The sequence below is a fragment of the Botrytis cinerea genome, chromosome 15 (assembly GCF_000143535.2).
Source record: "Botrytis cinerea B05.10 chromosome 15, complete sequence".
Taxonomy (NCBI): domain Eukaryota; kingdom Fungi; phylum Ascomycota; class Leotiomycetes; order Helotiales; family Sclerotiniaceae; genus Botrytis; species Botrytis cinerea.
In genome coordinates, this window is record NC_037324.1 from 462,514 (window position 1) to 473,537 (window position 11,024).

Sequence of the window (11,024 nt, forward strand, 5' to 3'; positions counted from 1 at the left end):
ACAGTTGGAGTTTCCAACAAGGTTTGGTAGTATCAAAATCTGCTAGACTATGGTTTCTTGGGTTGCCTTTAATGCAGTTGGCGAAGTTGGTTCGTAGTGGTTGTGCAGAAAATGCAGTTTGCCGCCCTCAGAAATCGATGCAAGAACAGAATTGGGGAAGCCAGTAAAGAATTGTTTCCACCCACTCTAAGTGCATTCTTATAGCACATCTTGGAGCATTTCTCTTTTGATTCGTTGTCGTTGCTGCTTGTGTTCCCCACCATTTTCTGCAAGTAAACATACATTTGCCTCTTTGCCTTATTTGTGTCTCATCGAAAACCTTGGTGTGTCCACATGATGATGGGATTGGAGAGATGAAGATGACGGGAGGGTTGAAGAACCAAAACCTCATTGGGTCCCATGTTTACCATAACAGGCTGAAGGGTCCATTGGTCCATTGGTTCATTGCCTACCAGGGCTACACGATGTATGTAGGAGGGGATCCGAGTTTCTGTGTTGTGAAGATGCTATCAGGAGGTGAGACCTGACTGAATGCATCTTACTAGTGCGTACGAGATATCGGACATTGCTGCCGCTAACGGCGAAATGTTGATGGATCCCCGTGCATATGTAAGCAACACGTGGATTGTACTCAGCCCTTCAATAGCTTCATTGATCTGTCAGCCTTGTCACTGAAAACGCCCAATCCCGGATATCAATCTCAATATCACTCTGCATGATCCATCTTATCTGTTCTCTATTCATGCATGCCATTCCACCTTAACTAAGCGATTTCTCTCACAGCAGCCTATCAGTTGAATCGATTCGTGAGCTCGTGTGTTACTTCTGTGCCGATAAATCTGGTAGCTAGCTCTATTGTGGAGAGCTCCTCGCACGAACGAGTTGCGGCTCAACCGACTATCGTTACATCAGTGTCTTAGATTTCGATTACATAAAGACAGCATTGCCCGTGGATTACGCAAACGGCATTTGCGGCTTTGAGCTGCCCAATACTTTTAAGAAAACTCTCGTTCAAGATGATGTCCGCTACGAATGAAGATGATCCTTTTCTACAAGTGCAAGCGTAAGTCTATCTAGCCTTCTTCTGGGTCTCAGCACGCTACATCTTTAGCCCTCTGGGCTTTGGGGATTGTTGGTTTTTCCGCAGTCTGCCTTACCCCTCATACACTTATATCCACTCTCTTCGCACAAGAAGCCTGGGCTGGGCCTGCAATCTTTCTCTGCGACCATATGTATGCAATGCATACACATTCAGCCCTCTCCGCTCCTCATTTTCCAATCATTTCGCGTGATCTTATCGTATGAACTCACGCGCATATTTCATCCCCCGCATATGCTTCCAAACCGCGCACAATCTACTATTCAATATATTTCCAATCGGCATGATCCATCACAATTCCCTCACACCCTCAACTAACATGACCCTCCAGCGATGTACACCACCAACTATCCCTCACACGCCCCCTCTTTACTTCCTACCTGCGCATCCATTCTCTAACCAAATCTCCACATCCAACTCCGGAGCTCCTCTCCGCCCGCTCCGACCTAACCACCTCCCTCTCCCTCTTGACCGACGACCTGCAGGACCTTCGCGATTCCATATCCGCAATTCAAGCAGACCCCTACAAATATGGCCTACAAATCGAAGAAGTATCTCGTCGAGTACGGATGATAGAGGAGATCGGGGGTGAAGTAGATGACATGCGGGAAGAGCTTGAGAAAACCATGGGCGTCGCATCCTCCAATTCTGGGATTGGGGGGAATGCATATAATGATGATAATACCGGCTCACCCCTAGACGATGACTACGCTGCGGAATTTGAACACCAACAACAAATGCAAATGTTAAAGCAACAAGATGAGCAACTTGACAGCGTATTTCATACCGTGGGAAACCTTCGTCAACAAGCCGACGACATGGGCAGAGAATTAGAAGAACAAACTGGAATGTTACAAGAAGTTGAAACGGTAACCGATCGAGTGAGCGGGAGGCTTCAGGGAGGAATGAAGAGGATGAATAAATTAGTCAAAGAGAACGAGGATGGATTGAGTAGTTGTTGTATCGCGGTGTTAATTTTCGTGCTGATTTTGCTGTTGGTGCTTGTGCTTATTTTGTGAAGGAGGCGGGGAGGCAAAGGGCACGCAGAAACAAGGTCGCAGGAGAGGAGTACTTCCCCTTTGAATTTATCTCATCTAATTTTCCATTTCCTGTACATCTTTCTTTCTGTAATCAGAACAAGCATCGGAGTTCAGGCGTTAGACATACAGAAAGAGCACAAATCAGATCAGAACCGATCAGCTCAAGAAGGACGGAATGGAAAGGCAACGTAAGGAAAGGAAAATAATAAACTGAAACTTAGAAGGCAAGCAGGCAAGCCGAAAACTCAACAATCCCCTGAAGCTCTAGAAGCTTAAAACAAGCGTACGCATATATAGAAATACCAAAGATAAAGAAAAGAAGAGAAAATACATTCCTAAAAGTTGCGAGCTCCAAAAAAGAAGTTGAACATCAAACAAAGTGCCCGACATCGAGGTTGTATTATCTGAATTCTACATTTCTATTGCTTACTTGGGTCGAGATCTCGCTACTTGTGCTCCGTGCTCTGCACATTCATAGCGAATCCAAAAGTCAGTATACCCACCACACACACACACATATATATATATATATATATATACATTCATATTCGCATTCACATACACCTTTATATCCTTCCCGCAAACCCAAATCAAACCCTCAACAAAACACCAACCAGCCATACATAGCTACTCTTTAGTTATAACTCATTCTCATTGATTTACTTTCATGCTAGTACCGATGAATTGCACTACCAATGCACTACTCCTTCCTAAAAGTTTTGCAATCCCAAGCCCATTCCATGCACGCATGTAGACATACATACATGCTTATATTCCTGTTTATTTTCCTATCAAAAGCACCCCATCCTACTACTGTGCATCCACAACACTCATCTTCTGCTTCAAGTCCCTTTCCTCCCTACCCATAGCCACAACCAATATCAATCATCCAGGTACCACACCGATCCCGCCACACCAATCCCAGCCTAACCAAATTGATCTGCATAATTTGACCATTTTTCTTCCACCCGTAACCTCAAGAGAGAAGACTAGCTTGGTCGTCGATAAAAGAATGATCGCTCGTTTCTGGATCACCATCCAATTCCTTTTTCGGCACCGTCGAGGTAGATGACGAAACAAGTCCGACAACCGCAGTTGTAGAGGTGCCGCTCACGGAACGATTAGCATCCGTATCGAAACCGAAATCGAGACCCGACATGGAATTGCTCTGAAAACGTATTTAGTCAACGAATGAACTCTGAGCAAACGAGACCAAACGAGACCAAACAAGAAATAATTAAGTGTAGGTATAGGGATGAATAAACATGCTTGCAGGCGAGAGGATTAATGGACAGGAAGGCGAAGAGGACGAAGATAATGAAGACATGGTACGCGTGAGCCAAAAATTCTAATCAGGACAAATGACAACTCCTCACTCCCCCAGCAAGGCTCCTTGAAAGCAGAAACAAAGCGGCATGGTACTAACAACAATCATCGCTGGCTTCTGGAAGATCCTACCGAGTTTTGTCGATCGTGAGTGGGTCTTCGCTCTCGACGATCTCCATCTTGAAGTTTCAAGGAGTCTAGCCTCTTCTGATTGTCCTCTGTCATCGGATCTACATCATCTGCTCGTAAAGGGGTTGCTTTGGTTCTTGAAGGAGAAGCTGGCCCTGTAGGTAAGGCGGCTCCATTAGTTTTCGACCTTCCTGCTTGTTCCTCCAAAGCTTTCCATTTGTTTCCTCTGGCTTGTTCTCTAGCTTCAGCATTGTTCTGGTGCTCGGTGTAATCGTGAGAGCAATCATCAAAAAGCTGAGGGTTGATCTCCATAAATAGCTTCATTGCGTTGTAAACCATGCCGTGGATCGTTCTAATAGAATGAATTAGCTCGGGTTAGTTTATCAAAGGGATTCAGAAAGTTCCTCACCTGTTCCAATGGCCTTTGGAATTCTCATATAATGGTGCGAACATAATTGGTAAGATTATCTCAACATTGTCGCTGACCAGGTTGCAAAAGTATTCGTTATTCCAGAAGTATAACGCACGTTCTGCAACTTGAAAATGTGGACTCGCAACTGATTTTGCCAGTTGATGGAAAAGAGGCTCCTGAACTTTAGCGAATTCTGCTGGGTCCATTACCTCGAAAATATCCTCCACTTCGTTAAGGAACATGACTTCTTTCGTGCTGTTCACCTTAGGCCAATAGCGGAGCAAGCCCAAAACAACCTATAATGATGAGTAAATCGAATTTTTAATAATGGTGCTAGACATACCTCTTCTGTTAAAGCTGCATCCTTTTCCAGGAATTGAACAATGCAGTATGCAAGTTGAGGATGATACATACTCAGACTCTTGACTTTATGTAATGGTATTAAGACTCTTGTCAAAAACAGTTTGTGCTCTTCCTTTAATGGAAGAGCAAAACCGTTAATAATAGACCCAAGAATCTCCAATAGCTCAGCAATACCATTAAAACGTTCCGTCTCATAAACAAATTGGAAAAATACGTTGTTAATAGATCTTCGAATGTATGACCGGAGGTTGAGAAATTTTCCATATATCCTGTGGAGGGTTGTCTTTAAGAAATCTCGCTCGCGGGGGTCTTCCGAATCAAAGAGTTCAAGTAATTGTAATACAAAACTGTGGTCTATGAATGCCTTCGCAATATTGGTGTTGAAGTCTTGACTCTCAATAAATCTCAAGAAGAACTCATATACGACTTGAATATGTGGCCAAGCAACCTCAAGAACTGGTTCGTCTTCCTCGGGGTCGAAAGCTTCTCCTTGAGGGTTCATAGGAGGTGGTATTGGACGGAAAAGATTTTTACTGAACATCTCGACCACCTTTGGATACATAGCCTCAGTGATGACTTGTCTATTGTTGGCAACGTAATCAAGAAGTTCATGAAGAGCTAGTCTCTTAATTTCCTTGGACTTCATATCCGCGCTTGCATCGTTGAAATCAAATATGACATTACATTGATCAATCTTTTGCATAAAGAGGTCTTGGCGGCGATTGGGAGGTACCTCGTGGAAACCTGGCAGCTTTTCCAATTCGCGGAGGGGAGAAATATCGAATCTCGAAGAATGTTGTCGCTTTGGTGTTCTAATGCCTTCTGGGACATCCTTTGGAGTTGTCTGTAACCGGTCGAACATTGATGACTTCGCACCAGCCTTGGGGGGAGCGAGGTCATGCGGCATTGTTTCTGCAGCACCTGGAGGAGGGATGTGCTAAAAGCAAGATATTAGTGCACAGAAGATGATCCAAGTGTGTGGCGTAACTTACTGGTGCACTTGGACTGATAACGACACTAGGAGGAAGTGCCCCATGACGATTTGGTGTCCCAGGACTGGGGGAACCTCCTCCTGTGTTGAATCGATCCGGGGCAGACATTGCACCAAGAGCTGCCGGGTTCAATGGTGGTTGCACAACTACACCGGCTGAAGATGTACCATCATTAGGAGGCAGTGGTTTATTTCGCAAATCATTAAGCGTCGTACTCGAAGATGAGGGTGTTACTGCAGGCGATTGTCCGGCTCCTTGTGAATTGGATTGCGAAGGTGAAGATGTGCCATCCTTTGATGATTCCCCCTTCTTAGATTTTGTTTTGTTTGGATCTTTTGAGCGCGAAAGCTGCTCATGCTGAATGGGTTAGCAGATGATCACTTTCAAAATGATACGGTTGCTATATGGAGAGTATTCAGCATCAAAATGACTTACAACCCTCTGTCTGAAACCTTTCATCTTGGAAAACTACTCTCAGGAAGATGCAAAAGACACAAAATCTCTATTATTTGATACGCTTTGGATGTCGTCGATTTGTGGGCTCCCTTGTTCTTGTCCGCCAACAATTCTAATTTCAAAGTCAAAAGGTCGCGTCACTTGAGTTGCTGTGGTGAATACGCCGATCCTATTTTGATGAGGCTATAAAGACTGCGGCAAATTACTCGATAGCAGTGGCTTAACTCCCGTTTGTCGCTGAATGGCACCAAATACGATAATGGATATTCAACTGCAACGGTTTGTTGATACGCAGATGGAAACCTCCAATAGCACCCTCCTGGTGTAGCTTGAATTCCTTGGATGTAAATTGATAGTGCGATGTTGGTAGGTTTTCATGAAAGATAATGGAAATTGCCAATGGTTCCTATGTGATCTGCCGAAGTTCTGTATCCCAAAGGTTCGTGAGGGGCTAGCCCCGGTTGTTGACTTGTTGCGCAAGTGTAGGTAAACAAGTTCTACCAGAACGACATCTGTCAGTGCGAGTTTGGAGAAGAGAGGGAGAGTAGGGTAGGTTTAAACACACGAACGAGCCAACAATGACGATTGGCATACACGGTCGATCGTACGGCGGCAGCGGCTGTTGAAGTAGGTCGAGGCTAATCCCGGCGGTGAATATGGTACTTCTCTACGCCGAAGCACAAGCTATCAAATTATTGAAGAAGCCCAACGCGTTTGGCGCTTTTCTATGGACAGCAAACAAATTGGCAGATGGATAATAATTGGTCGGGTATTAAGATCTTGGAACGAGTCGTTAACCCCCTTCAGGTAGAATGATTAATAAGGAGAGTTTTATTTATTTGACCTTCATTTCAAAGAGTCTTAAACAACACAGCAGCATCAACAAGTGCGAGTGGTCCCCTCAGTAGATTGGATTAGCGCAAGTTGACGGTAACCTAAATTCTAAGGCCATTAAATCAAATCTAATTGACTTTGGGGCTTTCATGTTTTCACGCTTTCACTACCTAGGTAGGTACTACATAGGTTCGGGGGTTTCTTTGCTGCTGTCCGCGCCCCGGTGACGTGAAAAGACTCGAATACGGCTCAAGTTTAAGCCATCATCCAAGCTTTCCACAGGGAAAAAATCATCTAAAAGTCGTCAACGGTCAAACGAAAAGATAGGATACCTGTCTGGGTATTGATTGGTCCAAGCCAAAATTAGACATTCCCCATATTGAGTGCTGGAACCTCGGTGGTCCGAAGAAAAGTCATCTACCAAGTTCACGGGTTTGGATAGAAGATATAAAGAATTCTCTCGTGCTGGGTCACTGGCTCGTTGAGGTTATTCGCATGAACAATCGCACAAGTCCAAGAGAAGGGTAACACCAGAATGGTCGAATATCGGCATTGAATCAAAAACTGTCCCAGGATCAAAAATAAACAGACCCATTTTGCTTTACAATCCCGGTAAGTTTTCCTCTACTGACGAAAATATGGAAGATTACGAAGATATGGATGATCTGGATTTTGAGGAGGAGGTTGAGGTTGGAGAGGAGGATGGTGAAGAATATGAAGAGGGAGAAGGCATGGAAGCGATTGAGGAAAATGACGAAGAGGAAGATGGAGATTTTGACTACGAAGAAGAAGACCAATCTGCCCCGGTTTATACAATCCCTCCAAGGGAAATTGTCGCTGTGGAGCATCCATTGATTGTGAAGAATCTTGAAAATGGTATCAAGACTTTCGGACGTCAGCCACAATGGAATAAGGTACGTGGGAACTATTTCATGCCCTGGATAGCTTCCGCGTTTTGCTGTCTACATAACGAGGAGATCCCATCTCATGATAGTCGTGAAATCATAATCTCATAATCGTAGTAACCATGGACTAACAACTTTAATAGATTCTTGAGGGCACTGAAGATGAATGTATTCCGCTTTTTCTTCGAATTAAGGATCCCACATGCGAACCAATTTTGTCTTACAATAGCATCACCAACAATGTTCTCCTCAAGATCACAGTACCGAAACGTACTGGTAGGAAGCGCAAGCGTGGATCTCAGGATCCTTATACTGACGATGGGCGTTCAACATCTCAGGCTACTAGTGAGAAGAATTCGTTCGGCGAAAATCAATCTCACTCTTTGAATGACAAACCCAATAGTATACTGAGAAAGCTTCGAGACAATGTTGGTAAATATACTGTCGAGGCTGCAGGAGCGATAGAACAGAGCCATCGCTATAGAGGTAGTGACCTTCTTCTCTTATGTTTGCAATTCATTAACAAGATCCAGGACTTTCCGATTATCACCAATCTACATCTAGTGCAACTTTCATGTCACATTTTAAAGAAACTGCATTCTCAGCCAATTGTAAGTTCTCATATAACTCATATTTCTACGATGTTGCTAACTTTCATTAGGGGGCAAGATGCGAGAATTCAAGCTCGGCACTGACAAAGGCTGGAAACCAAACGAAGAAATCATTCCTCCACCAACCTTCACTCATCACCCATTACCATTCAACTGGGGATATCGACAAAATCCTCTAATCTCAACTGAAGTAGATGCAGAGACAGGAGAAACAAGTATAGTGAACCGTTCGAAAATGCCCAAACTCGAGATGCAGTATGTACATTGCGACGAAGACGAAGACGTCCCCACAAAGCCATTCCGTGCAGTTCCAGATGATCCTGTCCTTAAAGACTTTGTAGCCGCACTTCAACTAGCCATGAACGAACGTCCAATTTGGACACGTCGAGCATTGCAAAATCGTCTCGCCAACGAGCCAGGATATTATTTGATGAAACCTGCACTTCAGTATGTGGGTTATCAATTCCGAAGCGGTCCTTGGCGTGATGCTCTCATAAGATATGGAGTTGATCCCCGCAAAGATCCATCTTGTCGGATTTATCAGACGATTTTCTTTAAATTATACGAAGAAGATGAGCGTGCTCCCGATGGTCAATGGAAAGATATGCGGAGTCAATACACAAGACATCAAGTTTTCGGCACTGGAGATTGTCCTTCACATATGTTCAATGGCACTTCTTTAACTCTTGACGGTAAGGTGTGGCAAATTTGCGACATTACAGATCCTCTTCTTGCTCCTCTTATACAAAATGCTCCAATGGCCAAGCAATACGACAACAACCATGATGGCTACTACAACAACGGAACTCTCGCCAAGATCCGGGCCATCATGAAAACAAAGTTAATTGCCATCCGCAGCAAAAAAGTAATCCCTGAAAATGCATTCGACGTAGCGCTCAGCATACCGGATTTCGTAGAGGGAAAAGATGGAAAGAAAGTCCACGTGCCAGTACCAGATATGCGATTGACAGAAGAAGAAATAGAAAAATTAAGAGAAAAGGGTATCATTAGTGGGATGAGTGGAAAAGGAGTGAGACATCTTGATTCGAGGACGAAGAGGAAACAATATAGAAAGGGTGGAAAGTTACCAATAAAAGCTAAGAGAGCGAAACAATATGGAATGATGAAGGGACCGTCAACTTCAAAACCTAAAGCTTCGACCACAGCAGCGAAACCGAAAAAGAAGAAGACGCCTGGACCTTCCGATAAGGGTGGAGATGCTACGCCGGATATTGCTACTGTGCGTGTACAGGGAGATATCTCGACAGAAGATACCATTCAGATGATGGATGCAGAGGGAGAAGAAGATGAGATCGAGGTGGATGCTGAGGGAGAAGATGACGATGAAGAAGCAGAAGAAAACGAAGAGGAAGAATTGAATGATGCGGAACTGGGATCTGAAAACGAAAGTACAGACTCAGAAGATGAATCTGAGGCGGAAAAGGAAAAGGAAATGTTCATTAAGAATTATGAGGCGAGGATGGGGGCTGGGGATGGTTCAAGCAATTAGTGTGCACACTGTCTACATAATTTTACTCAGCCGAACTGATTCCGGGGAGGAGATCGTATGATTTCGGGGGTTCTATGCCGTCTAAGCTAATATTACATTTTCAATTCAAGCAATCAAGTTACATGACTTGATCGGGCTTCATGTATATTGCGTTAACATCCCACTGTCATTTGTTAATGTCCAGTCATTTGATGGACCGGCATGTGCGATGTTAAGGATATCAGAAAAGACAAGCCATCTGTAAGTAAGGGGTTCCCAATGACCAACAGAGAACTACTTTGGCGAGTTTGCTCCCTACAAATGAATTATTCCAGACGCTTCCGACAAGTCACGAACCTAACAATTTCTCTAGAACCAGATCACATGGCTAAATGCTCTAGATTATCAATACTATAAAACAACACAGGTAGCCCTGACGTATCCACAACTTTCTCATTGTGACTTTGAAACGGAACCCTAATTATCCTTCCGCACCCCAACATTCGCAAGCATACTCTACCACCTTCAATGTCTGCACTCTTATGGAGGAAAAAAAAAAAAAAGAGAGACATCCTTTCTAATCGTCACATGGTTGGTGTTATGCTTTGTTAAATGGCCTGGTGTGTTCGAGAATCGGAGCAGGGTGATTCGTTTACAAACTGTAGGAAAACTTCCTTTCAATTGATATTCCCCATGAATTCATTTGTACAATGCATCACACGTCTTAAATGCAAATTTTGCCTGTCTAGTCAAATTGGGTAGGGAATCATTATGTTACATCTCTTCAACCATTGCTCACGCGGTATTTCCAGGTGCTCAAATCACTTGATTTTAATGTCTTTGCGGCAGGACTATTTCAAGATTGTTGTTATTATACAAATATAGATGCGTTAGGACATTATACTTAGACACTCTTGTAACTTTCAACTAATGACGCTGCGCTGGATCATTGTCGTGGAGAGGTTTTCGCTTCGCTCTAGAAGGGGATGGAGAGGAAAAGGAGAACATAATAGATCAGATAAATCGAGCGTAGCGAGGACGGGGGTTTGGGGGCTTGCCCCCACAGAAGACAAGGGAATTCAGGTACATTGATATTTAATAACTATTGAACAAGATAAGATGGAGATGAAGAGGGCTTTTGTGGATACTTGTCATGGCGAAGAATGAGTAGGTTGGGTGAATGAAGTGGAGGGGGTAACATGTGCTTAGGTTCAGAAATTATCATTTTGACTTATAGTTATAAAGTAGACGAAGGAAGAAGTGAGAGACGAGTTGATGCAAAGCTATATTGACCGTACTACCATCATATCTTCTTCATTGCGCTCATGGATCAGAAATCACAGATGAAAAAGTCCATGGCTCGGTGGC

At 43.8% G+C, this 11,024-nt stretch overlaps 3 protein-coding genes across 5 annotated transcripts; 2 read left to right on the plus strand and 1 right to left on the minus strand.

Annotated features, from left to right (window-relative positions):
- Nucleotides 1–673: 673 nt before the first annotated feature.
- On the plus strand, nt 674–2,493 carry Bctlg1. The gene is made up of 2 exons (XM_024697407.1): nt 674–1,063; nt 1,431–2,493. The coding sequence occupies exons 1-2, from the start codon at nt 1,017–1,019 to the stop codon at nt 2,116–2,118; spliced, it is 735 nt and encodes a 244-aa protein (XP_024553222.1). The 5' UTR covers nt 674–1,016; the 3' UTR covers nt 2,119–2,493.
- Nucleotides 2,494–2,772: 279 nt separating this feature from the next.
- Nucleotides 2,773–6,670, minus strand: Bcrts1. Of its 3 annotated transcripts, none has more exons than XM_024697409.1 (6): nt 5,797–6,670; nt 5,362–5,709; nt 4,350–5,306; nt 4,004–4,302; nt 3,598–3,946; nt 2,773–3,307 (listed from the first exon to the last, which is right to left on the minus strand). In XM_024697409.1, the coding sequence occupies exons 1-6, from the start codon at nt 5,818–5,820 to the stop codon at nt 3,116–3,118; spliced, it is 2,169 nt and encodes a 722-aa protein (XP_024553225.1). In that variant the 5' UTR covers nt 5,821–6,670; the 3' UTR covers nt 2,773–3,115. The 3 variants fall into 3 exon arrangements, with proteins under 3 accessions (XP_024553225.1, XP_024553223.1, XP_024553224.1); XM_024697410.1 differs by having other exon boundaries at nt 3,405–3,946; XM_024697408.1 differs by having other exon boundaries at nt 2,773–3,946.
- A 174-nt stretch (nt 6,671–6,844) lies between these two features.
- Nucleotides 6,845–10,168, plus strand: Bctfc1. Its single transcript, XM_024697411.1, has 4 exons — nt 6,845–7,565; nt 7,700–8,042; nt 8,090–8,167; nt 8,218–10,168. The coding sequence occupies exons 1-4, from the start codon at nt 7,290–7,292 to the stop codon at nt 9,675–9,677; spliced, it is 2,157 nt and encodes a 718-aa protein (XP_024553226.1). The 5' UTR covers nt 6,845–7,289; the 3' UTR covers nt 9,678–10,168.
- Nucleotides 10,169–11,024: the final 856 nt, after the last annotated feature.

Coding starts and splice junctions, on each gene's coding strand:
- Bctfc1 (XM_024697411.1), top strand. CDS start 7,290: ATGGAAGATTACGAAGATATGGATGATCTGGATTTTGAGGAGGAGGTT. Junction 7,566..7,699: donor GTCAGCCACAATGGAATAAG/GTACGTGGGAAC, acceptor CAACTTTAATAG/ATTCTTGAGGGCACTGAAGA. Junction 8,043..8,089: donor ACAGAGCCATCGCTATAGAG/GTAGTGACCTTC, acceptor AACAAGATCCAG/GACTTTCCGATTATCACCAA.
- Bctlg1 (XM_024697407.1), top strand. CDS start 1,017: ATGATGTCCGCTACGAATGAAGATGATCCTTTTCTACAAGTGCAAGC. Junction 1,064..1,430: donor CCTTTTCTACAAGTGCAAGC/GTAAGTCTATCT, acceptor ATGACCCTCCAG/CGATGTACACCACCAACTAT.
- Bcrts1 (XM_024697409.1), bottom strand. CDS start 5,820: ATGAAAGGTTTCAGACAGAGGGTT. Junction 5,710..5,796: donor AAGGTTTCAGACAGAGGGTT/GTAAGTCATTTT, acceptor CAGCATGAGCAG/CTTTCGCGCTCAAAAGATCC. Junction 3,308..3,597: donor CTCACGATCGACAAAACTCG/GTAGGATCTTCC, acceptor ATACGTTTTCAG/AGCAATTCCATGTCGGGTCT.